This window comes from Bufo bufo, chromosome 1, assembly GCF_905171765.1.
Source record: "Bufo bufo chromosome 1, aBufBuf1.1, whole genome shotgun sequence".
In the NCBI taxonomy this organism is placed as follows: domain Eukaryota; kingdom Metazoa; phylum Chordata; class Amphibia; order Anura; family Bufonidae; genus Bufo; species Bufo bufo.
Window position 1 is genome coordinate 772,789,942 of NC_053389.1, and position 27,894 is coordinate 772,817,835.

Below are 27,894 nucleotides of genomic sequence, written 5' to 3' on the forward strand. Positions count from 1 at the left end.
GAGCCAATATAGTCTAGTACAGTACAGAGCTCCTGCTCGGTACAGTATTGGAACAAAGTTTTATGCGAAGTCGATTCGCTCATCCCTAATCTTCATGTAAGCGAACCAAAGAAGCTGGAACGTTTGTAATGAACCGGATTAGTTACAAACTGATTTGCTCATCTTTAGTGCAGACTAATTGTACTTCTCTATTACATATAGCCACAACCCAAAACAAAGCACACAAAACAGAATTTCAAATAAAAAATTTTATTACACCTCTCACAATATACAATATATATCTACATAGTTATATACATATTACCTTAGGAATATTTATTTCTTTAGTTTTGACTCTAGGCAAAATATTTTACATAGTCACCAAACATCACACATTTTTGATAGGTTTGGTCTTCGCATATGGGATAAGGGTGCCTTTTAGGTTGACTGCAACCTCTCCACCCCCTATAGGTACAACCCTGCTGTCCAGTGCTACACTCCAAAGCATTTCTGTGTGGATCCATGGAAGGTCTCTTGTAAGACCACTACAGGTTAAAACATATTTAAGTTAGAGCAATATAAAATTTCTGTTAAGTCCTCTCAATGACATCCACATTCTTCAACAACCATATCTTCATGGTGCTTCAAGACAACTTTTCCGTCTTCATACATCAGCAAAGATAATGGGCTCATCTTCACTGGACTACACAAGGAGCAATCAACTCTATCTGGATGGTAAAATTTTACCAAACTCTAAAGAGATTAAAGAAAAAATATTATTTTATTAAGAAATTGTAATTTCTTATGACAATATAAATGTAACAGTAAATTTTATAATTGTCAAGCAAATATATAGGAAAAAAAGTAATAATTACCTTAACATAAGCATGGTTGGTTGGCTTGAAGATCGTGCTCAGGGGGATCGGACACTCTCCTTCACATCTGTATGCATTGAACTTCTTGGGATAGATTATCTGGTCTCCCCATCCAATCTTTTCAAAGTCTACAATCATGTCTACTCTTCTGCACAAAGGTCTTCCATCTTCAATAGGTTTGATGGTAAAGTTGGCCATAATGATGCCATGCATTGCATTTCTACCTTTCCTAAATCTCCTAGTACCAGAAGCTGGGGTCATCACATATTTTGATGACTCAACTGTCTGGATGAGGTTCGGGTATCCATAGAGGTTAGCAGAAGGAGTGTCCTTGATAAAAACCACCAACACAACTTTTTCCATTGGCACTTCTGTACAGTTGTTTTCTTGATTATTCTTGGACATTTCCTTGGCCTTCATGTCTTTTTGATTATTAGAATGTTTTTCTTCATGGAAATAGGATTGCATCATTCTAGTGATATTGACAATCTTCAAACTCGATCCGCTTTCACTACTAAGGTCAACTTTCATTGACCCCAAAAAGATCTTCTCTTTGCCTTCTTTACTATTATAGATGTCAAGGGTCACATCTCTGATTCTTTCAGGAGAAGAAGGCTGTATCCTCAACTCTGCCAATTGTATTTTATTGTTGTTTGTGACAGAAGACATATCAAAAGATAACACCCAGTGATCGGTCAGTTGAGAGCAATCTGGAAGCAATAAAAGAAAACTAAGGTCAACAACTGTGCTATATGATCAATAGTTTCACCAAATATAATGCATTCAATGTTATATTTATGTAAGGTAGGAATTGGTCAACATCTCTTCTACAGAGTACCAATTTTGAGACCAAAAACACTTAGGTGAGACATATGTGTCTCCAATGGTTATATAAAAAACCAGGAACAAATAAACATACAAAAATGATCATGAGATAATCAATAAAGACTTACTTTTGGCAGAGAGGCTTAGAATGGTGTCAGAATCTTGAAGGACGGAGTGTTCCAGTCTGGGTAGATCTGTTGTGTTCCTCATGGTGAGGACCTGATAGAGCTGTATCATGAAGGGAGAGTACTTCATATTCTGAGAGTCTGTGCTTCCATGCAGACTGGATGAATGCAGACTGGATGAATTCTTTATACCAAGGTTTGAATTTTGAAAAGGAATTCTTGTTTGTTTCCCTGGTAGAGAGGAAGGCATTCCCAGAACCACGGAGAGGATTGTGAAGTGTAGAATGGAGCTCAACCAAGACATATCTACACAGGTATTCTGTAATGTTTCTCAAGAGATGTTGCTAAGAGCTTCTCCAAGAATGATATGAGGTCTTGAGTGTTCTCTTAACTTATATATCCATGGATCAAAAGCCTCTATCTTAACACCTTTGACCTTTCATCTATGTAAACACAACAAAGGTCAAGGCCACAATAGACACTTTTTCTATTATGTAAATGAGGCAAGTCGTTAGGCGACATAAGTACCTGTTTATACAAACAAATTCTCCTTTAATGTCTGTAAAACAGAAACTCTGTTTGAGAATCCAAAAGTAAAGGTTTTTAGGAAGTGCACACGGCTATTCAATTGTAGCTTTTGCAATAATGATGTCATAATATTTTAAATATTAATTAATATTTATCTCTCTATACTTAATTTATCTTTCTAATCTTTCTATATCTATCTATCAATCAATGTATCTATCTCATCTATCTATCTCATGTCTTTCTATCCATATCTACCTAAATATCTATCTTTTCATTTTTTTAATCTATTTTTCTATCTCTCATATCTGTCTATTTATATATATCTTTCTTCTTTATCTATCTATCTATCTATCTATCTATCCTTCTATCTATCTTTCTGATCTATCTTCATCTGTCTCTCATATCTATCTATCTATCTATCTATCTATCTCTCTATCTATCTTTTTATATTTATCTTTGTTTCTTATCTATTATCTATCAACCTACATTTGTCTTTCTTGTATTTCTATCTATCTATCTATATTTATTTATCTTTCTTTTATTATCTATCTATCTATCTTTATCTTTCCTATCTATTTTTCTTTCTTTCTATCTTTCTCTCTATTATCTATCTATCTATCTATCTACCTCATGAGTACTCACCAACTTTGTAGACCTGTTTACATGAAGATTAGGGATAAGCGAATCGACTTTGGATGAAACATCTGAAGTCGATTCGCATAATACTTTGTATGAATACTGTACGGAGCGAGCGCTCCAGACAGTATTAGAATGTATTGGCTCCTATGAGCCGGAGTTATCGCGACACCTTGTGTAATAACTTCACAAATAAATTTCTTCTTAAACACCAATACGTTATGGGGAAAGACCAATATCATCCAGATATTCCCCTGATATATAACACAAACAACACCTAATCTGGATAGGAAATAATAAATATATATCTTTATTTGTACATGATACATAAAATGTTAGTTAAATTAGTTGGAGGTGCAAATACACATGAGGCAAAATTTACCACACAAGGAATTACAGACAGTATAAACGCTAGAGTATAATTCAATCATACAAAAATAGGGGTATGAGGTCACCGCATGGAGTGCATAGGATCATTGCATAAAGTGCCAAATACCAAACTGCAGATGGATAATCAACCTCAAAAATCCACACATACCAATGAATATACCTGCAAAAGGATCTGTGTCTCCCATATGTTTTTGAATTATTGAATTATACTCTGGCGTTTATACTGTCTGTAATCCCTTGTGTGGCAAATTTAGCCTCATGTGTATTTGCACCTCCAACTAATTTTAACTAACATTTTATGTTTATATCATATACTAATAAAGGTATATATTTATTATTTCCTATCCGGATTGGCCGTTGTTTGTGTTAAATTAAATTGTACTGTAAAACAACATTTCCAAGTGGCTCTGTACAGTATTCAAAGTATTGTGCAAATCCCTTATGAAGATATATTACTTTGATGAGTTTATCAGAGTGTGTAGCTGCACATAGTGTATTGGCGGGCAACACAGTACCAAACAAGAGACAGAGAGTGGTCAGAAGAAGAGCCAGGTTCAGAAGTACAGAGAAATCAGTACGCAAATGCAGGAACAGTAAAGAAAAAACCTAGCTAGTGAGCCAAACAAGACTTTCACTGGCACTAGTGTATGGCCAGTAAGTAGTTTAAATGGAACGCAGAGTCCCTGGATCAGAACCTGATAGGTCCATTGCCTTGGCGCTCCATTAGTCAGAAACACTAGTACACAGATATAGAGCAGCTGAGCAAACAGCCCACTGTTAATCTCCCCCAGCACCAACCCCCCACTGCAGGGAGAAACAGAGTAATGCATCCTGTTACTAGGGGTCGCATAACCATGGGGCGTGGCTTGGCACCACGTCTCTCTCGGCATGGCTGTGCCAAGGCTAAGGATCTTGCCACTGGAGCCCGGACAGGTAAGTTTATTATAGTACCGTACCTAGCCTGTTTCCTGTCCTGATCTAGGCCCTAGGACCTTGGTCCTTTATGTCATGCAGACACTCGAGCTAGTGCAATGTTGAATTCCAGCTAGTTGGATCGCCACAGATTAAGTGGTGTAACAGCAGACCGTTCAGTCACTGCAAGTCCAGGACAGCATTCCTCGACTCATAAGAATGGCTGAAATGCAATGTTGCTGGGGTGCTGCCTCCCCGCTACTGCAAAAAACATTGACCCAGCAGGCCATAAAAGACAGGTAAACTTCCTGCCCATAACAGCTTCTTCAGGTGCCCACCATAGTGTGCACATTGCTGCATAGCGAGAATCACAAGGAGCGGCCTACGTTCTCTGCCATGTGAGAGTACCAGGCAGGTATGCTTTTTTGGGAAAAATGCCAGCTATGTGTCTTCCAGTGAGGCTGAGTGCACGCCATCAGCTCCCTAAAGGCAGCAGACTCTACTAAATGATATGGCAGCTACTGCACCACCGGAAAGTTGGCCAGTTGGAAATTAAGCTTGCTCGCAAGTGGATTGTTTCCTGTACATGCATTCCGTTATCAATGACTGATGATAGAGCAGAGGAGGAGGAGGATGAGCGGGAGAGGCAGATACTGTGGACAACAATGTGATAGATGCAAGAAGTTCCCTATTTATGGTGTCTTTAAAGAATCAAGTGACTATATTTCTTAATCATAGATGTTATGTTAAAGACATTTGAGCATAAAACTCCCCAAAAATTGAGAATATTTGACAATTAGTTACAATTGGCTCCATTCATGTTCATTAACCATTTAATTTCTTTCACAATACAGTACTGTTCATGGATGTGGCCTGGCTGCCAAAAAGGAGACCAGGAGAAGAAGAACACTCTTGTTGCAGTAGATGCCACCTCTGTTGCCCATGGGATGGGGTGATGCTGCTTCATGTGGTTCAACAGAGCTCTGATGCCTATGTTTGCACTTGACTGCCTGTGTCTTATATAACTCTTGCAGACCTTGCACAGGGCAATGCTTCTGTCTTCCATAAAGACCCTCCATGCCCTTCTTGATAGTAGAATATAAGCTTGATTATGACTATGCAGTCCCTCATTCATAGACCAACACAGAATGGCGTTCAGCGTGTTTCGCAAGGACACCTTCCTGTCTAGAGCAGCATTGATTTGCTTATCTAGGCTGCACTGTCAGCCTATGAGCCAATCAGTGCAAGCCCCCCCTACTTCCTCAGGGTCATGTGAGCATCCTTCGTCTTCCTACCTCATGATTAGGGATGAGCGAATCAACTTTGGATGAAACATCCGAAGTCGATTTGCATAAAACTTTGTTCCAAAACTGTACAGAGCAGGAGCTCCGTACAGAATTACACTGTATTGGCTCAGATGAGCCGAAGTTATTGCTTCGCAAAGTTTCACGAGACTTCGCGTAATAGCTTCGGGATATGTTTTTTTTTACAGTACAAATTAATTTATGAAGTTATTACGTGAAGTCTTGCGAGACTTCGCAAAGCAATAACTTTTACTCATCGGAGCCAATATAGTCTAGTACAGTACAGAGCTCCTGCTCCGTACAGTATTGGAACAAAGTTTTATGCGAATCGACTTCGGATGTTTTATCCAAAGTCGATTCGCTCATCCCTAATCTTCATGTAAGCGAACCAAAGAAGCTGGAACGTTTGTAATGAACCGGATTAGTTACGAACTGATTTGCTCATCTTTAGTGCAGACTAATTGTACTTCTCTATTACATATAGCCACAACCCAAAACAAAGCACACAAAACAGAATTTCAAATAAAAAATTTTATTACACCTCTCACAATATACAATATATATCTACATAGTTATATACATATTACCTTAGGAATATTTATTTCTTTAGTTTTGACTCTAGGCAAAATATTTTACATAGTCACCAAACATCACACATTTTTGATAGGTTTGGTCTTCGCATATGGGATAAGGGTGCCTTTTAGGTTGACTGCAACCTCTCCACCCCCTATAGGTACAACCCTGCTGTCCAGTGCTACACTCCAAAGCATTTCTGTGTGGATCCATGGAAGGTCTCTTGTAAGACCACTACAGGTTAAAACATATTTAAGTTAGAGCAATATAAAATTTCTGTTAAGTCCTCTCAATGACATCCACATTCTTCAACAACCATATCTTCATGGTGCTTCAAGACAACTTTTCCGTCTTCATACATCAGCAAAGATAATGGGCTCATCTTCACTGGACTACACAAGGAGCAATCAACTCTATCTGGATGGTAAAATTTTACCAAACTCTAAAGAGATTAAAGAAAAAATATTATTTTATTAAGAAATTGTAATTTCTTATGACAATATAAATGTAACAGTAAATTTTATAATTGTCAAGCAAATATATAGGAAAAAAAGTAATAATTACCTTAACATAAGCATGGTTGGTTGGCTTGAAGATCGTGCTCAGGGGGATCGGACACTCTCCTTCACATCTGTATGCATTGAACTTCTTGGGATAGATTATCTGGTCTCCCCATCCAATCTTTTCAAAGTCTACAATCATGTCTACTCTTCTGCACAAAGGTCTTCCATCTTCAATAGGTTTGATGGTAAAGTTGGCCATAATGATGCCATGCATTGCATTTCTACCTTTCCTAAATCTCCTAGTACCAGAAGCTGGGGTCATCACATATTTTGATGACTCAACTGTCTGGATGAGGTTCGGGTATCCATAGAGGTTAGCAGAAGGAGTGTCCTTGATAAAAACCACCAACACAACTTTTTCCATTGGCACTTCTGTACAGTTGTTTTCTTGATTATTCTTGGACATTTCCTTGGCCTTCATGTCTTTTTGATTATTAGAATGTTTTTCTTCATGGAAATAGGATTGCATCATTCTAGTGATATTGACAATCTTCAAACTCGATCCGCTTTCACTACTAAGGTCAACTTTCATTGACCCCAAAAAGATCTTCTCTTTGCCTTCTTTACTATTAAATATGTCAAGGGTCACATCTCTGATTCTTTCAGGAGAAGAAGGCTGTATCCTCAACTCTGCCAATTGTATTTTATTGTTGTTTGTGACAGAAGACATATCAAAAGATAACACCCAGTGATCGGTCAGTTGAGAGCAATCTGGAAGCAATAAAAGAAAACTAAGGTCAACAACTGTGCTATATGATCAATAGTTTCACCAAATATAATGCATTCAATGTTATATTTATGTAAGGTAGGAATTGGTCAACATCTCTTCTACAGAGTACCAATTTTGAGACCAAAAACACTTAGGTGAGACATATGTGTCTCCAATGGTTATATAAAAAAACAGGAACAAATAAACATACAAAAATGATCATGATATAATCAATAAAGACTTACTTTTGGCAGAGAGGCTTAGAATGGTGTCAGAATCTTGAAGGACGGAGTGTTCCAGTCTGGGTAGATCTGTTGTGTTCCTCATGGTGAGGACCTGATAGAGCTGTATCATGAAGGGAGAGTACTTCATATTCTGAGAGTCTGTGCTTCCATGCAGACTGGATGAATGCAGACTGGATGAATTCTTTATACCAAGGTTTGAATTTTGAAAAGGAATTCTTGTTTGTTTCCCTGGTAGAGAGGAAGGCATTCCCAGAACCACGGAGAGGATTGTGAAGTGTAGAATGGAGGTCAACCAAGACATATCTACACAGGTATTCTGTAATGTTTCTCAAGAGATGTTGCTAAGAGCTTCTCCAAGAATGATATGAGGTCTTGAGTGTTCTCTTAACTTATATATCCATGGATCAAAAGCCTCTATCTTAACACCTTTGACCTTTCATCTATGTAAACACAACAAAGGTCAAGGCCACAATAGACACTTTTTCTATTATGTAAATGAGGCAAGTCGTTAGGCGACATAAGTACCTGTTTATACAAACAAATTCTCCTTTAATGTCTGTAAAACAGAAACTCTGTTTGAGAATCCAAAAGTAAAGGTTTTTAGGAAGTGCACACGGCTATTCAATGGTAGCTTTTGCAATAATGATGTCATAATATTTTAAATATTAATTAATATTTATCTCTCTATACTTAATTTATCTTTCTAATCTTTCTATATCTATCTATCAATCAATGTATCTATCTCATCTATCTATCTCATGTCTTTCTATCCATATCTACCTAAATATCTATCTTTTCATTTTTTTAATCTATTTTTCTATCTCTCATATCTGTCTATTTATATATATCTTTCTTCTTTATCTATCTATCTATCTATCTATCTATCTATCTATCTATCTATCTTTCTGATCTATCTTCATCTGTCTCTCATATCTATCTATCTATCTATCTATCTATCTATCTATCTCTCTATCTTTTTATATTTATCTTTGTTTCTTATCTATTATCTATCAACCTACATTTGTCTTTCTTGTATTTCTATCTATCTATCTATATTTATTTATCTTTCTTTTATTATCTATCTATCTATCTTTATCTTTCCTATCTATTTTTCTTTCTTTCTATCTTTCTCTCTATTATCTATCTATCTATCTACCTCATGAGTACTCACCAACTTTGTAGACCTGTTTACATGAAGATTAGGGATAAGCGAATCGACTTTGGATGAAACATCTGAAGTCGATTCGCATAATACTTTGTATGAATACTGTACGGAGCGAGCGCTCCAGACAGTATTAGAATGTATTGGCTCCTATGAGCCGGAGTTATCGCGACACCTTGTGTAATAACTTCACAAATAAATTTCTACTTAAACACCAATACGTTATGGGGAAAGACAAATATCATCCAGATATTCCCCTGATATATAACACAAACAACACCTAATCTGGATAGGAAATAATAAATATATATCTTTATTTGTACATGATACATAAAATGTTAGTTAAATTAGTTGGAGGTGCAAATACACATGAGGCAAAATTTACCACACAAGGAATTACAGACAGTATAAACGCCAGAGTATAATTCAATCATACAAAAATAGGGGTATGAGGTCACCGCATGGAGTGCATAGGATCATTGCATAAAGTGCCAAATACCAAACTGAAGATGGATAATCAACCTCAAAAATCCACACATACCAATGAATATACCTGCAAAAGGATCTGTGTCTCCCATATGTTTTTGAATTATTGAATTATACTCTGGCGTTTATACTGTCTGTAATCCCTTGTGTGGCAAATTTAGCCTCATGTGTATTTGCACCTCCAACTAATTTTAACTAACATTTTATGTTTATATCATATACTAATAAAGGTATATATTTATTATTTCCTATCCGGATTGGCCGTTGTTTGTGTTAAATTAAATTGTACTGTAAAACAACATTTCCAAGTGGCTCTGTACAGTATTCAAAGTATTGTGCAAATCCCTTATGAAGATATATTACTTTGATGAGTTTATCAGAGTGTGTAGCTGCACATAGTGTATTGTGCCTTTCTAACACTTATAAAAACTTTGATCTCCCACTTTAAATAATGTATTTCTATCTGAATAGTACAATCCTCTGAACTCATTGTTTGCCCAGTAACACTTCTATATCATAGGTGTCAAAGTTTTGTTTTATCCCAGAGGTGTGGATGTTACAGTAACATCTACAGTAAGATTTTACTGGCAAGATGCTTATGTGATAAGATTATCATATGCTTTCAAGAATTTAGTTTTTGTAGTGTTTTTGTTCTGTCATTTGCAATATTTATCTTCTATCTATCTATCTATCTATCCTTATTTATCTTTAATATCTATCTATCTATCTATTTTTTAATATCTCATGTCTTTCTGTCCATATCTACCTATATATATCTAGTGTATCTTTTCATATCTATCTATCTATCTATCTATCTATCTAACGTTATCTTTCTCAACTATGTGTATCTATCTCTCTTACTCATATCTATTTATATTTATCTTTCTTGCTTATCTATTTATCTCTCTATCTGTCGAGAGCAAATGGAAGCGGTAAGTATGATTTCCTTTTTTCAATGTTAATTTTACTCTCAAATGCCACGATCATGTATGAATGCGGCATCTGAGGGATACAATAATGAGGAGCAGTGCTATTGCAGCTCCCTGTCATTGCACCCACTACTTACAAAAATAAATGCGCTTCGTGATGAAATAATTTGTTAGGAAGCAAATTGTTTTGTAAAATTTGGTGAAGCAGCCAAATAGAATTTTGCAAAACATCGCTCATCTCAACTGTCTGTCTGTCTATCTATCAATTTGCAATAATGTCATTATTTTTAAATGATACATTATTACACTTTCTTAAAATACATTTAGCCAACTAAGAGAGTCCATAGGCCTAACTAACTGGGACATAGTCCTCAAAAATAAAAATGCAGCCACAAAATTGGATATTTTTAAAAGCATCCTAAAATCTAATTGTGAGAGGTACATACCTTATGGGAATAACAGTTTAAGGAACAAGAGAAAACCAATTTGGATACATTGAAATGTAAAGAAAGCAATAAATGACAAAAAGAAAGCATTTAAATCACTAAAACCTCTCCACCCCTTATAGGTACAACCCTGCTGTTCAGTGCTATACTCCAAAGCATTTTTATGTGGATCCATGGAAGGTCTCTTGTAAGACCACTAAAGGTTAAAACATATTTAAGTTAGAACAATATAACATTTCAGTTAAGTCTTCTCAATGACATCCACAATCATATTTTTATGGTGCTTCAAGACCACCTTTTTGTCTTCATACATCAGCATAGAAAATGGGCTCATTTTTACTGGGGTACACGAGGAGCAATCAACTCTATCTGGATGGTAAAATTTTACCAAACACTAAAGAAATTAAAGAAAATATATAATTTTATCAAGAAATGGTAATTTCTTATGACAATATAAATGTAACAGTAAATTTAATAATTGTCAAGTAAAACTATAGAAAAAAATACTAATTACCTTAATGTAAGCATGGTTAGTTGGCTTGAAGATCGTGCTCAGGGGGATGGGGCAGGATTTCTTCACATCTGTATGCATTGAACTTCTTGGGATAGATTATCTGGTCTCCCCATCCAATCTTTTCAAAGTCCACTATCATTTCTACTTGTCTGCACAAAGATCTACCATCTTCAATAGGTTTGATGGTAAAGTTGGCCATAATCATGCCATGCATTGCATTTCTACCTTTGCTAAATCTCCTAGTACCAGAAGCTGGCGTCATCACAAATTTAGACGACTCGACTGTCTGGATAAGGTTGGAATAACCGTAGAGGTTAGTAGAAGGAGTGTCCTTCGTAAAAAACATCAACACAACTCTTTCCATCGACACTTCTGTACAGTTGTTTTCTTGACCTTCCTTGGACATTCCCTTGTCCTTCAAGTCTTCACGATTATTAGAATGTTTGTCTTGAAGGAAATAAGTAAACACCAATACATATGGGGGAGAACCAATATCATCCGGATATTCCCCTGATATATAACACAAACAACGGCCAATCCGGATAGGAAATAATAAATATATATCTTTATTAGTACATGATACATAAAATATTAGTTAAAATCAGTTAATAACCTCATGGTCAGGATTTGATAGAGCTGCATGATAAAGGGAGAGTACTTTATGTTCTGGGAGTCTGTCCTTCCATGTAGACTGGATGAAGTCTTTAAGCCAAGGTTTGAAAGTTGAAGGGGAATCCTTGGTAGAGAAGAAGGCATTCCTAGAACAATGGAGAGGATTGTGAAGTGTAGAATGGAGGTCAACCAAGACATATCTACACAGGTATTCTGTAATGTTTCTGAAGAGATATTGCTAAGAACTTCTCCAAGAATGATATGAGGTCTTGTGAGTTCATTGTGAGGATTGTGAGGTAGTGACGGGCCTCATCGCGGCTAGGGGAGATTCATGTCAGGAGTTTCCATGTCTTTCCAGTCATTCATCAATTCTGGCATAAGAGCCCAGCCCAGACTGTCAGTCAGAGGGAGATTCTTTGTGCAACAGAGTCCTGCTGGAGGCTCTGTAAGAGTGGTCTCAGCTGGTGTGGCTGAGGGTACACAAGGCTAGGTGATAGCCTGGACTTTGGGGACGCAGTGACGCCTGTGGTACTAGGGTCGCTAGGTCAGAGTCGGGAGGACTGCTGGACCCTAATCCCCTAAAGGGACTTGTACTTGTACAGCCTGGAGGCTGGGGAACTGTTATGTTGGGAAAGCCGGATCTGATGCAAGATAAGAACTGTAACCGGTAGTTAAGTCAGGGACTAGGTTATGTTATGTTTAGTTAGAGCCCAGCCGGGTGAGTGTTTATTATTTTGTATAATTGTTTATGTTTACGCGGATGTGCCGCAATAAAGCACAGTGTTTGGACCTTAAACTTGGTGTCTGGCGAAGATATCTGTGAGAATGACCCCCGAAAAAGAGCTGATCACTTATAGGATCAAAAGCCTCTATCTTAACACCTTTGACCTTTCAGCTATGTAAGCACAACAAAGGTCAAGGCCACAATAGACATTTCTTCTATTATATAAATAAGGCAAGTCGTTAGGTGACATAAGTACCTGTTTATACCAGCAAATTCTCCTTTAATGTCTGTAAAACAGAAACTGTTTAAGAAATCCAAAGTAAATGTTTTTATAAAGGGCACACGGCTAATAAGATTTTGCTTTTGCAATAATGATGTCATAATATTTTAAATATGATATAAATCTATTTATCTCTCTATACTTAATTTATCTTTCTAATCTCTCTAGATCTATCAATTTGGCGATCTTATCTATCTAACTCATGTCTTTGTATCCTTTCCTATCCTTACCTATGTATCTATCTTTTCATTTTTTTTAAATCTAATTTTCTATCTATCATATCTGTCTATTTATATATATCTTTCTTCTCTATCTATCTATCTATCTATCTATCTATCTATCTATCTATCTATCTATCTATCTTTATCTTTCCTATCTATTTTCCTTTCTTTCTTTCTTTTTTTCTTTATCTATCTACCTCTGCACTCCGTACTGTATTAGAATGTATTGGCTCCTATGAACCGTAGTTATTACTTTGAGAAGTCTCGCAAGACTTTGTGTAATAACTTCACAAATTAATTTGTACTGTAAATCAACATTTCCAGATCTCTGTTTCGGTTCCAAGTGGCTCCGTACAGTATTCAAAGTATTGTGCAATTCACTTCTGAAGATATATTACTTTGATGAGTTTATCAGAGTCTTGCCCAGCTTATGGTTGGCTCTTCCTGAGTATATAAGGCATCCTGATCAGAAGGAGGGTGCCTGAGATTTAGGTTGTTCTAGTGTCTAGTAAGCAGCAAAGATGTGCTCTTTTGTCTGACTACCTGTGTACCTGTAATGTCTGTAGGTAGGGACAGACAAGGACACTGCAAAATCGCAATTGAACGGCGGTCCCTACTCTACATAAGTCCAGTGACAGATAAACACCAACAAACACAACAGCAGAGTTGTATGTCAATGGGTTAGAACCAGGCGGGCAACACAGTACCAAACAAGAGACAGAGAGTGGTCAGAAGAAGAGCCAGGTTCAGAAGTACAGAGAAATCAGTACGCAAATGCAGGAACAGTAAAGAAAAAACCTAGCTAGTGAGCCAAACAAGACTTTCACTGGCACTAGTGTATGGCCAGTAAGTAGTTTAAATGGAACGCAGAGTCCCTGGATCAGAACCTGATAGGTCCATTGCCTTGGCGCTCCATTAGTCAGAAACACTAGTACACAGATATAGAGCAGCTGAGCAAACAGCCCACTGTTAATCTCCCCCAGCACCAACCCCCCACTGCAGGGAGAAACAGAGTAATGCATCCTGTTACTAGGGGTCGCATAACCATGGGGCGTGGCTTGGCACCACGTCTCTCTCGGCATGGCTGTGCCAAGGCTAAGGATCTTGCCACTGGAGCCCGGACAGGTAAGTTTATTATAGTACCGTACCTAGCCTGTTTCCTGTCCTGATCTAGGCCCTAGGACCTTGGTCCTTTATGTCATGCAGACACTCGAGCTAGTGCAATGTTGAATTCCAGCTAGTTGGATCGCCACAGATTAAGTGGTGTAACAGCAGACCGTTCAGTCACTGCAAGTCCAGGACAGCATTCCTCGACTCATAAGAATGGCTGAAATGCAATGTTGCTGGGGTGCTGCCTCCCCGCTACTGCAAAAAACATTGACCCAGCAGGCCATAAAAGACAGGTAAACTTCCTGCCCATAACAGCTTCTTCAGGTGCCCACCATAGTGTGCACATTGCTGCATAGCGAGAATCACAAGGAGTGGCCTACGTTCTCTGCCATGTGAGAGTACCAGGCAGGTATGCTTTTTTGGGAAAAATGCCAGCTATGTGTCTTCCAGTGAGGCTGAGTGCACGCCATCAGCTCCCTAAAGGCAGCAGACTCTACTAAATGATATGGCAGCTACTGCACCACCGGAAAGTTGGCCAGTTGGAAATTAAGCTTGCTCGCAAGTGGATTGTTTCCTGTACATGCATTCCGTTATCAATGACTGATGATAGAGCAGAGGAGGAGGAGGATGAGCGGGAGAGGCAGATACTGTGGACGACAATGTGATAGATGCAAGAAGTTCCCTATTTATGGTGTCTAACTTCCTTTAAAGAATCAAGTGACTATATTTCTTAATCATAGATGTTATGTTAAAGACATTTGAGCATAAAACTCCCCAAAAATTGAGAATATTTGACAATTAGGTACAATTGGCACCATTCATGTTCATTAACCATTTAATTTCTTTCACAATACAGTACTGTTCATGGATGTGGCCTGGCTGCCAAAAAGGAGACCAGGAGAAGAACACTCTTGTTGCAGTAGATGCCACCTCTGTTGCCCATGGGATGGGGTGATGCTGCTTCATGTGGTTCAACAGAGCTCTGATGCCTATGTTTGCACTTGACTGCCTGTGTCTTATATAACTCTTGCAGACCTTGCACAGGGCAATGCTTCTGTCTTCCATAAAGACCCTCCATGCCCTTCTTGATAGTAGAATATAAGCTTGATTATGACTATGCAGTCCCTCATTCATAGACCAACACAGAATGGCGTTCAGCGTGTTTCGCAAGGACACCTTCCTGTCTAGAGCAGCATTGATTTGCTTATCTAGGCTGCACTGTCAGCCTATGAGCCAATCAGTGCAAGCCCCCCCTACTTCCTCAGGGTCATGTGAGCATCCTTCGTCTTCCTACCTCATGATTAGGGATGAGCGAATCAACTTTGGATGAAACATCCGAAGTCGATTTGCATAAAAATTTGTTCCAAAACTGTACAGAGCAGGAGCTCGGTACAGAATTACACTGTATTGGCTCAGATGAGCCGAAGTTATTGCTTCGCAAAGTTTCACGAGACTTCGCGTAATAGCTTCGGGAAATGTTTTTTTTTACAGTACAAATTAATTTATGAAGTTATTACGTGAAGTCTTGCGAGACTTCGCAAAGCAATAACTTTTACTCATCGGAGCCAATATAGTCTAGTACAGTACAGAGCTCCTGCTCCGTACAGTATTGGAACAAAGTTTTATGCGAATCGACTTCGGATGTTTTATCCAAAGTCGATTCGCTCATCCCTAATCTTCATGTAAGCGAACCAAAGAAGCTGGAACGTTTGTAATGAACCGGATTAGTTACGAACTGATTTGCTCATCTTTAGTGCAGACTAATTGTACTTCTCTATTACATATAGCCACAACCCAAAACAAAGCACACAAAACAGAATTTCAAATAAAAAATTTTATTACACCTCTCACAATATACAATATATATCTACATAGTTATATACATATTACCTTAGGAATATTTATTTCTTTAGTTTTGACTCTAGGCAAAATATTTGACATAGTCACCAAACATCACACATTTTTGATAGGTTTGGTCTTCGCATATGGGATAAGGGTGCCTTTTAGGTTGACTGCAACCTCTCCACCCCCTATAGGTACAACCCTGCTGTCCAGTGCTACACTCCAAAGCATTTCTGTGTGGATCCATGGAAGGTCTCTTGTACGACCACTACAGGTTAAAACATATTTAAGTTAGAGCAATATAAAATTTCTGTTAAGTCCTCTCAATGACATCCACATTCTTCAACAACCATATCTTCATGGTGCTTCAAGACAACTTTTCCGTCTTCATACATCAGCAAAGATAATGGGCTCATCTTCACTGGACTACACAAGGAGCAATCAACTCTATCTGGATGGTAAAATTTTACCAAACTCTAAAGAGATTAAAGAAAAAATATTATTTTATTAAGAAATTGTAATTTCTTATGACAATATAAATGTAACAGTAAATTTTATAATTGTCAAGCAAATATATAGGAAAAAAAGTAATAATTACCTTAACATAAGCATGGTTGGTTGGCTTGAAGATCGTGCTCAGGGGGATCGGACACTCTCCTTCACATCTGTATGCATTGAACTTCTTGGGATAGATTATCTGGTCTCCCCATCCAATCTTTTCAAAGTCTACAATCATGTCTACTCTTCTGCACAAAGGTCTTCCATCTTCAATAGGTTTGATGGTAAAGTTGGCCATAATGATGCCATGCATTGCATTTCTACCTTTCCTAAATCTCCTAGTACCAGAAGCTGGGGTCATCACATATTTTGATGACTCAACTGTCTGGATGAGGTTCGGGTATCCATAGAGGTTAGCAGAAGGAGTGTCCTTGATAAAAACCACCAACACAACTTTTTCCATTGGCACTTCTGTACAGTTGTTTTCTTGATTATTCTTGGACATTTCCTTGGCCTTCATGTCTTTTTGATTATTAGAATGTTTTTCTTCATGGAAATAGGATTGCATCATTCTAGTGATATTGACAATCTTCAAACTCGATCCGCTTTCACTACTAAGGTCAACTTTCATTGACCCCAAAAAGATCTTCTCTTTGCCTTCTTTACTATTATAGATGTCAAGGGTCACATCTCTGATTCTTTCAGGAGAAGAAGGCTGTATCCTCAACTCTGCCAATTGTATTTTATTGTTGTTTGTGACAGAAGACATATCAAAAGATAACACCCAGTGATCGGTCAGTTGAGAGCAATCTGGAAGCAATAAAAGAAAACTAAGGTCAACAACTGTGCTATATGATCAATAGTTTCACCAAATATAATGCATTCAATGTTATATTTATGTAAGGTAGGAATTGGTCAACATCTCTTTTACAGAGTACCAATTTTAAGACCAAAAACATATAGGTGAGACATATGTGTCTCCAATGGTTATATAAAAAACCAGGAACAAATAAACATACAAAAATGATCATGATATAATCAATAAAGACTTACTTTTGGCAGAGAGGCTTAGAATGGTGTCAGAATCTTGAAGGACGGAGTGTTCCAGTCTGGGTAGATCTGTTGTGTTCCTCATGGTGAGGACCTGATAGAGCTGTATCATGAAGGGAGAGTACTTCATATTCTGAGAGTCTGTGCTTCCATGCAGACTGGATGAATGCAGACTGGATGAATTCTTTATACCAAGGTTTGAATTTTGAAAAGGAATTCTTGTTTGTTTCCCTGGTAGAGAGGAAGGCATTCCCAGAACCACGGAGAGGATTGTGAAGTGTAGAATGGAGGTCAACCAAGACATATCTACACAGGTATTCTGTAATGTTTCTCAAGAGATGTTGCTAAGAGCTTCTCCAAGAATGATATGAGGTCTTGAGTGTTCTCTTAACTTATATATCCATGGATCAAAAGCCTCTATCTTAACACCTTTGACCTTTCATCTATGTAAACACAACAAAGGTAAAGGCCACAATAGACACTTTTTCTATTATGTAAATGAGGCAAGTCGTTAGGCGACATAAGTACCTGTTTATACAAACAAATTCTCCTTTAATGTCTGTAAAACAGAAACTCTGTTTGAGAATCCAAAAGTAAAGGTTTTTAGGAAGTGCACACGGCTATTCAATTGTAGCTTTTGCAATAATGATGTCATAATATTTTAAATATTAATTAATATTTATCTCTCTATACTTAATTTATCTTTCTAATCTTTCTATATCTATCTATCAATCAATTTATCTATCTCATCTATCTATCTCATGTCTTTCTATCCATATCTACCTAAATATCTATCTTTTCTTTTTTTTTTATCTATTTTTATATCTCTCATATCTGTCTATTTATATATATCTTTCTTCTTTATCTATCTATCTATCTATCTATCTATCTATCTATCTATCTATCTATCTATCTATCTTTCTGATCTATCTTCATCTGTCTCTCATATCTATCTATCTATCTCTCTATCTATCTTTTTATATTTATCTTTGTTTCTTATCTATTATCTATCAACCTACATTTGTCTTTCTTGTATTTCTATCTATCTATCAATATTTATTTATCTTTCTTTTATTATCTATCTATCTATCTATCTATCTATCTATCTTTATCTTTCCTATCTATTTTTCTTTCTTTCTATCTTTCTCTCTATTATCTATCTATCTATCTATCTATCTATCTACCTCATGAGTACTCACCAACTTTGTAGACCTGTTTACATGAAGATTAGGGATAAGCGAATCGACTTTGGATGAAACATCTGAAGTCGATTCGCATAATTCTTTGTATGAATACTGTACGGAGCGAGCGCTCCAGACAGTATTAGAATGTATTGGCTCCTATGAGCCGGAGTTATCGCGACACCTTGTGTAATAACTTCACAAATAAATTTCTACTTGAACACCAATACGTTATGGGGAAAGACCAATATCATCCAGATATTCCCCTGATATATAACACAAACAACGCCTAATCTGGATAGGAAATAATAAATATATATCTTTATTTGTACATGATACATAAAATGTTAGTTAAATTAGTTGGAGGTGCAAATACACATGAGGCAAAATTTACCACACAAGGAATTACAGACAGTATAAACGCCAGATTATAATTCAATCATACAAAAATAGGGGTATGAGGTCACCGCATGGAGTGCATAGGATCATTGCATAAAGTGCCAAATACCAAACTGCAGATGGATAATCAACCTCAAAAATCCACACATACCAATGAATATACCTGCAAAAGGATCTGTGTCTCCCATATGTTTTTGAATTATTGAATTATACTCTGGCGTTTATACTGTCTGTAATCCCTTGTGTGGCAAATTTAGCCTCATGTGTATTTGCACCTCCAACTAATTTTAACTAACATTTTATGTTTATATCATATACTAATAAAGGTATATATTTATTATTTCCTATCCGGATTGGCCGTTGTTTGTGTTAAATTAAATTCTACTGTAAAACAACATTTCCAAGTGGCTCTGTACAGTATTCAAAGTATTGTGCAAATCCCTTATGAAGATATATTACTTTGATGAGTTTATCAGAGTGTGTAGCTGCACATAGTGTATTGTGCCTTTCTAACACTTATAAAAACTTTGATCTCCCACTTTAAATAATGTCTTTCTATCTGAATAGTACAATCCTCTGAACTCATTGTTTGCCCAGTAACACTTCTATATCATAGGTGTCAAAGTTTTGTTTTATCCCAGAGGTGTGGATGTTACAGTAACATCTACAGTAAGATTTTACTGGCAAGATGCTTATGTGATAAGATTATCATATGCTTTCAAGAATTTAGTTTCTGTAGTGTTTTTGTTCTGTCATTTGCAATATTTATCTTCTATCTATCTATCTATCTATCTATCTATCTATCTATCTATCCTTATTTATCTTTAATATCTATCTATCTATTTTTTAATATCTCATGTCTTTCTGTCCATATCTACCTATATATATCTAGTGTATCTTTTCATATCTATCTATATATCTATCTATCTATCTATCTATCTATCTATCTATCTAACATTATGTTTCTCAACTATGTGTATCTATCTCTCTTACTCATATCTATTTATATTTATCTTTCTTGCTTATCTATTTATCTCTCTATCTGTCAAGAGCAAATGGAAGCGGTAAGTATGATTTCCTTTTTTCAATGTTAATTTTACTCTCAAATGCCACGATCATGTATGAATGCGGCATCTGAGGGATACAATGATGGGGAGCAGTGCTATTGCAGCTCCCTGTCATTGCACCCACTACTTACAAAAAGAAATGCGCTTCGTGATGAAATAATTTGTTAGGAAGCAAATTGTTTTGTAAAATTTGGTGAAGCAGCCAAATAGAATTTTGCAAAACATCGCTCATCTCAACTGTCTGTCTGTCTATCTATCAATTTGCAATAATGTCATTATTTTTATATGATACATTATTACACTTTCTTAAAATACATTTAGCCAACTAAGAGAGTCCATAGGCCTAACTAACTGGGACATAGTCCTCAAAAATAAAAATGCAGCCACAAAATTGGATATTTTTAAAAGCATCCTAAAATCTAATTGTGAGAGGTACATACCTTATGGGAATAACAGTTTAAGGAACAAGAGAAAACCAATTTGGATACATTGAAATGTAAAGAAAGCAATAAATGACAAAAAGAAAGCATTTAAATCACTAAAACCTCTCCACCCCTTATAGGTACAACCCTGCTGTTCAGTGCTATACTCCAAAGCATTTTTATGTGGATCCATGGAAGGTCTCTTGTAAGACCACTAAAGGTTAAAACATATTTAAGTTAGAACAATATAACATTTCAGTTAAGTCTTCTCAATGACATCCACAATCATATTTTTATGGTGCTTCAAGACCACCTTTTTGTCTTCATACATCAGCATAGAAAATGGGCTCATTTTTACTGGGGTACACGAGGAGCAATCAACTCTATCTGGATGGTAAAATTTTACCAAACACTAAAGAAATTAAAGAAAATATATAATTTTATCAAGAAATGGTCATTTCTTATGACAATATAAATGTAACAGTAAATTTAATAATTGTCAAGTAAAACTATAGAAAAAAGTACTAATTACCTTAATGTAAGCATGGTTAGTTGGCTTGAAGATCGTGCTCAGGGGGATGGGGCAGGATTTCTTCACATCTGTATGCATTGAACTTCTTGGGATAGATTATCTGGTCTCCCCATCCAATCTTTTCAAAGTCCACTATCATTTCTACTTGTCTGCACAAAGATCTACCATCTTCAATAGGTTTGATGGTAAAGTTGGCCATAATCATGCCATGCATTGCATTTCTACCTTTCCTAAATCTCCTAGTACCAGAAGCTGGCGTCATCACAAATTTAGACGACTCGACTGTCTGGATAAGGTTGGAATAACCGTAGAGGTTAGTAGAAGGAGTGTCCTTCGTAAAAAACATCAACACAACTCTTTCCATCGACACTTCTGTACAGTTGTTTTCTTGACCTTCCTTGGACATTCCCTTGTCCTTCAAGTCTTCACGATTATTAGAATGTTTGTCTTGAAGGAAATAAGTAAACACCAATACATATGGGGGAGAACCAATATCATCCGGATATTCCCCTGATATATAACACAAACAACGGCCAATCCGGATAGGAAATAATAAATATATATCTTTATTAGTACATGATACATAAAATATTAGTTAAAATCAGTTAATAACCTCATGGTCAGGATTTGATAGAGCTGCATGATAAAGGGAGAGTACTTTATGTTCTGGGAGTCTGTCCTTCCATGTAGACTGGATGAAGTCTTTAAGCCAAGGTTTGAAAGTTGAAGGGGAATCCTTGGTAGAGAAGAAGGCATTCCTAGAACAATGGAGAGGATTGTGAAGTGTAGAATGGAGGTCAACCAAGACATATCTACACAGGTATTCTGTAATGTTTCTGAAGAGATATTGCTAAGAACTTCTCCAAGAACGACATGAGGTCTTGTGAGTTCATTGTGAGGATTGTGAGGTAGTGACGGGCCTCATCGCTGCTAGGGGAGATTCATGTCAGGAGTTTCCATGTCTTCCCAGTCATTCATCAATTCTGGCATAAGAGCCCAGCCCAGACTGTCAGTCAGAGGGAGATTCTTTGTGCAACAGAGTCCTGCTGGAGGCTCTGTAAGAGTGGTCTCAGCTGGTGTGGCTGAGGGTACACAAGGCTAGGTGATAGCCTGGACTTTGGGGACGCAGTGACGCCTGTGGTACTAGGGTCGCTAGGTCAGAGTCGGGAGGACTGCTGGACCCTAATCCCCTAAAGGGACTTGTACTTGTACAGCCTGGAGGCTGGGGAACTGTTATGTTGGGAAAGCCGGATCTGATGCAAGATAAGAACTGTAACCGATAGTTAAGTCAGGGACTAGGTTATGTTATGTTTAGTTAGAACCCAGCCGGGTGAGTGTTTATTATTTTGTATAATTGTTTATGTTTACGCAGATGTGCCGCAATAAAGCACAGTGTTTGGACCTTAAACTTGGTGTCTGGCGAAGATATCTGTGAGAATGACCCCCGAAAAAGAGCTGATCACTTATAGGATCAAAAGCCTCTATCTTAACACCTTTGACCTTTCAGCTATGTAAGCACAACAAAGGTCAAGGCCACAATAGACATTTCTTCTATTATATAAATAAGGCAAGTCGTTAGGTGACATAAGTACCTGTTTATACCAGCAAATTCTCCTTTAATGTCTGTAAAACAGAAACTGTTTAAGAAATCCAAAGTAAATGTTTTTATAAAGGACACACGGCTAATAAGATTTTGCTTTTGCAATAATGATGTCATAATATTTTAAATATGATATAAATCTATTTATCTCTCTATACTTAATTTATCTTTCTAATCTCTCTAGATCTATCAATTTGGCGATCTTATCTATCTAACTCATGTCTTTGTATCCTTTCCTATCCTTACCTATGTATCTATCTTTTCATTTTTTTAAAATCTATTTTTCTATCTATCATATCTGTCTATTTATATATATCTTTCTTCTCTATCTATCTATCTATCTATCTATCTATCTATCTATCTTTATCTTTCCTATCTATTTTCCTTTCTTTCTTTCTTTTTTTCTTTATCTATCTACCTCTGCACTCCGTACTGTATTAGAATGTATTGGCTCCTATGAACCGTAGTTATTACTTTGAGAAGTCTCGCAAGACTTTGTGTAATAACTTCACAAATTAATTTGTACTGTAAATCAACATTTCCAGATCTCTGTTTCGGTTCCAAGTGGCTCCGTACAGTATTCAAAGTATTGTGCAATTCACTTCTGAAGATATATTACTTTGATGAGTTTATCAGAGTCTTGCCCAGCTTATGGTTGGCTCTTCCTGAGTATATAAGGCATCCTGATCAGAAGGAGGGTGCCTGAGATTTAGGTTGTTCTAGTGTCTAGTAAGCAGCAAAGATGTGCTCTTTTGTCTGACTACCTGTGTACCTGTAATGTCTGTAGGTAGGAACAGACAAGGACACTGCAAAATCGCAATTGAACGGCGGTCCCTACTCTACATAAGTCCAGTGACAGATAAACACCAACAAACACAACAGCAGAGTTGTATGTCAATGGGTTAGAACCAGGCGGGCAACACAGTACCAAACAAGAGACAGAGAGTGGTCAGAAGAAGAGCCAGGTTCAGAAGTACAGAGAAATCAGTACGCAAATGCAGGAACAGGAAAGAAAAAACCTATCTAGTGAGCCAAACAAGACTTTCACTGGCACTAGTGTATGGCCAGTAAGTAGTTTAAATGGAACGCAGAGTCCCTGGATCAGAACCTGATAGGTCCATTGCCTTGGCGCTCCATTAGTCAGAAACACTAGTACACAGATATAGAGCAGCTGAGCAAACAGCCCACTGTTAATCTCCCCCAGCACCAACCCACCACTGTAGGGAGAAACAGAGTAATGCATCCTGTTACTAGGGGTCGCATAACCATGGGGCGTGGCTTGGCACCACGTCTCTCTCGGCATGGCTGTGCCAAGGCTAAGGATCTTGCCACTGGAGCCCGGACAGGTAAGTTTATTATAGTACCGTACCTAGCCTGTTTCCTGTCCTGATCTAGGCCCTAGGACCTTGGTCCTTTATGTCATGCAGACACTCGAGCTAGTGCAATGTTGAATTCCAGCTAGTTGGATCGCCACAGATTAAGTGGTGTAACAGCAGACCGTTCAGTCACTGCAAGTCCAGGACAGCATTCCTCGACTCATAAGAATGGCTGAAATGCAATGTTGCTGGGGTGCTGCCTCCCCGCTACTGCAAAAAACATTGACCCAGTAGGCCATAAAAGACAGGTAAACTTCCTGCCCATAACAGCTTCTTCAGGTGCCCACCATAGTGTGCAACTTGCTGCATAGCGAGAATCACAAGGAGCGGCCTACGTTCTCTGCCATGTGAGAGTACCAGGCAGGTATGTTTTTTTGGGAGAAATGCCAGCTATGTGTCTTCCAGTGAGGCTGAGTGCACGCCATCAGCTCCCTAAAGGCAGCAGACTCTACTAAATGATATGGCAGCTACTGCACCACCGGAAAGTTGGCCAGTTGGAAATTAAGCTTGCTCGCAAGTGGATTGTTTCCTGTACATGCATTCCGTTATCAATGACTGATGATAGAGCAGAGGAGGAGGAGGATGAGCGGGAGAGGCAGATACTGTGGACGACAATGTGATAGATGCAAGAAGTTCCCTATTTACGGTGTCTAACTTCCTTTAAAGAATCAAGTGACTATATTTCTTAATCATAGATGTTATGTTAAAGACATTTGAGCATAAAACTCCCCAAAAATTGAGAATATTTGACAATTAGGTACAATTGGCACCATTCATGTTCATTAACCATTTAATTTCTTTCACAATACAGTACTGTTCATGGATGTGGCCTGGCTGCCAAAAAGGAGACCAGGAGAAGAAGAACACTCTTGTTGCAGTAGATGCCACCTCTGTTGCCCATGGGATGGGGTGATGCTGCTTCATGTGGTTCAACAGAGCTCTGATGCCTATGTTTGCACTTGACTGCCTGTGTCTTATATAACTCTTGCAGACCTTGCACAGGGCAATGCTTCTGTCTTCCATAAAGACCCTCCATGCCCTTCTTGATAGTAGAATATAAGCTTGATTATGACTATGCAGTCCCTCATTCATAGACCAACACAGAATGGCGTTCAGCGTGTTTCGCAAGGACACCTTCCTGTCTAGAGCAGCATTGATTTGCTTATCTAGGCTGCACTGTCAGCCTATGAGCCAATCAGTGCAAGCCCCCCCTACTTCCTCAGGGTCATGTGAGCATCCTTCGTCTTCCTACCTCATGATTAGGGATGAGCGAATCAACTTTGGATGAAACATCCGAAGTCGATTTGCATAAAACTTTGTTCCAAAACTGTACAGAGCAGGAGCTCCGTACAGAATTACACTGTATTGGCTCAGATGAGCCGAAGTTATTGCTTTGCAAAGTTTCACGAGACTTCGCGTAATAGCTTCGGGAAATGTTTTTTTTTACAGTACAAATTAATTTATGAAGTTATTACGTGAAGTCTTGCGAGACTTCGCAAAGCAATAACTTTTACTCATCGGAGCCAATATAGTCTAGTACAGTACAGAGCTCCTGCTCCGTACAGTATTGGAACAAATTTTTATGCGAATCGACTTCGGATGTTTTATCCAAAGTCGATTCGCTCATCCCTAATCTTCATGTAAGCGAACCAAAGAAGCTGGAACGTTTGTAATGAACCGGATTAGTTACGAACTGATTTGCTCATCTTTAGTGTAGACTAATTGTACTTTTCTATTACATATAGCCACAACCCAAAACAAAGCACACAAAACAGAATTTCAAATAAAAAATTTTATTACACCTCTCACAATATACAATATATATCTACATAGTTATATACATATTACCTTAGGAATATTTATTTCTTTAGTTTTGACTCTAGGCAAAATATTTTACATAGTCACCAAACATCACACATTTTTGATAGGTTTGGTCTTCGCATATGGGATAAGGGTGCCTTTTAGGTTGACTGCAACCTCTCCCCCCCCTATAGGTACAACCCTGCTGTCCAGTGCTACACTCCAAAGCATTTCTGTGTGGATCCATGGAAGGTCTCTTGTACGACCACTACAGGTTAAAACATATTTAAGTTAGAGCAATATAAAATTTCTGTTAAGTCCTCTCAATGACATCCACATTCTTCAACAACCATATCTTCATGGTGCTTCAAGACCACTTTTCCGTCTTCATACATCAGCAAAGATAATGGGCTCATCTTCACTGGACTACACAAGGAGCAATCAACTCTATCTGGATGGTAAAATTTTACCAAACTCTAAAGAGATTAAAGAAAAAATATTATTTTATTAAGAAATTGTAATTTCTTATGACAATATAAATGTAACAGTAAATTTTATAATTGTCAAGCAAATATATAGGAAAAAAAGTAATAATTACCTTAACAAAAGCATGGTTGGTTGGCTTGAAGATCGTGCTCAGGGGGATCGGACACTCTCCTTCACATCTGTATGCATTGAACTTCTTGGGATAGATTATCTGGTCTCCCCATCCAATCTTTTCAAAGTCTACAATCATGTCTACTCTTCTGCACAAAGGTCTTCCATCTTCAATAGGTTTGATGGTAAAGTTGGCCATAATGATGCCATGCATTGCATTTCTACCTTTCCTAAATCTCCTAGTACCAGAAGCTGGGGTCATCACATATTTTGATGACTCAACTGTCTGGATGAGGTTCGGGTATCCATAGAGGTTAGCAGAAGGAGTGTCCTTGATAAAAACCACCAACACAACTTTTTCCATTGGCACTTCTGTACAGTTGTTTTCTTGATTATTCTTGGACATTTCCTTGGCCTTCATGTCTTTTTGATTATTAGAATGTTTTTCTTCATGGAAATAGGATTGCATCATTCTAGTGATATTGACAATCTTCAAACTCGATCCGCTTTCACTACTAAGGTCAACTTTCATTGACCCCAAAAAGATCTTCTCTTTGCCTTCTTTACTATTATAGATGTCAAGGGTCACATCTCTGATTCTTTCAGGAGAAGAAGGCTGTATCCTCAACTCTGCCAATTGTATTTTATTGTTGTTTGTGACAGAAGACATATCAAAAGATAACACCCAGTGATCGGTCAGTTGAGAGCAATCTGGAAGCAATAAAAGAAAACTAAGGTCAACAACTGTGCTATATGATCAATAGTCTCACCAAATATAATGCATTCAATGTTATATTTATGTAAGGTAGGAATTGGTCAACATCTCTTCTACAGAGTACCAATTTTGAGACCAAAAACACTTAGGTGAGAAATATGTGTCTCCAATGGTTATATAAAAAACTAGGAACAAATAAACATACAAAAATGATCATGATATAATCAATAAAGACTTACTTTTGGCAGAGAGGCTTAGAATGGTGTCAGAATCTTGAAGGACGGAGTGTTCCAGTCTGGGTAGATCTGTTGTGTTCCTCATGGTGAGGACCTGATAGAGCTGTATCATGAAGGGAGAGTACTTCATATTCTGAGAGTCTGTGCTTCCATGCAGACTGGATGAATGCAGACTGGATGAATTCTTTATACCAAGGTTTGAATTTTGAAAAGGAATTCTTGTTTGTTTCCCTGGTAGAGAGGAAGGCATTCCCAGAACCACGGAGAGGATTGTGAAGTGTAGAATGGAGGTCAACCAAGACATATCTACACAGGTATTCTGTAATGTTTCTCAAGAGATGTTGCTAAGAGCTTCCCCAAGAATGATATGAGGTCTTGAGTGTTCTCTTAACTTTTATATATCCATGGATCAAAAGCCTCTATCTTAACAC

At 37.6% G+C, this 27,894-nt stretch overlaps 4 protein-coding genes and 2 pseudogenes across 4 annotated transcripts; all 6 read right to left on the reverse strand.

Moving 5' to 3' along the window:
* Window positions 1-579: 579 nt before the first annotated feature.
* On the reverse strand, window positions 580-2,108 carry LOC120987219 (nodal homolog 2-A-like). The gene is made up of 3 exons (XM_040415812.1): window positions 1,808-2,108; window positions 855-1,564; window positions 580-732 (listed from the first exon to the last, which is right to left on the reverse strand). The coding sequence occupies exons 1-3, from the start codon at window positions 2,106-2,108 to the stop codon at window positions 580-582; spliced, it is 1,164 nt and encodes a 387-aa protein (XP_040271746.1).
* A 4,328-nt stretch (window positions 2,109-6,436) lies between these two features.
* Window positions 6,437-7,965, reverse strand: LOC120987220 (nodal homolog 2-A-like). The gene is made up of 3 exons (XM_040415813.1): window positions 7,665-7,965; window positions 6,712-7,421; window positions 6,437-6,589 (listed from the first exon to the last, which is right to left on the reverse strand). Exons 1-3 carry the CDS (start codon window positions 7,963-7,965, stop codon window positions 6,437-6,439), a joined length of 1,164 nt encoding a protein of 387 aa, XP_040271747.1.
* A 2,963-nt stretch (window positions 7,966-10,928) lies between these two features.
* LOC120987594 lies at window positions 10,929-15,114 on the reverse strand (annotated as a pseudogene).
* A 1,199-nt stretch (window positions 15,115-16,313) lies between these two features.
* On the reverse strand, window positions 16,314-17,842 carry LOC120987221 (nodal homolog 2-A-like). The gene is made up of 3 exons (XM_040415815.1): window positions 17,542-17,842; window positions 16,589-17,298; window positions 16,314-16,466 (listed from the first exon to the last, which is right to left on the reverse strand). Exons 1-3 carry the CDS (start codon window positions 17,840-17,842, stop codon window positions 16,314-16,316), a joined length of 1,164 nt encoding a protein of 387 aa, XP_040271749.1.
* A 3,024-nt stretch (window positions 17,843-20,866) lies between these two features.
* LOC120987611 lies at window positions 20,867-25,039 on the reverse strand (annotated as a pseudogene).
* A 1,199-nt stretch (window positions 25,040-26,238) lies between these two features.
* On the reverse strand, window positions 26,239-27,767 carry LOC120987222 (nodal homolog 2-A-like). The gene is made up of 3 exons (XM_040415816.1): window positions 27,467-27,767; window positions 26,514-27,223; window positions 26,239-26,391 (listed from the first exon to the last, which is right to left on the reverse strand). The coding sequence occupies exons 1-3, from the start codon at window positions 27,765-27,767 to the stop codon at window positions 26,239-26,241; spliced, it is 1,164 nt and encodes a 387-aa protein (XP_040271750.1).
* Between the last annotated feature and the right edge of the window lie 127 nt (window positions 27,768-27,894).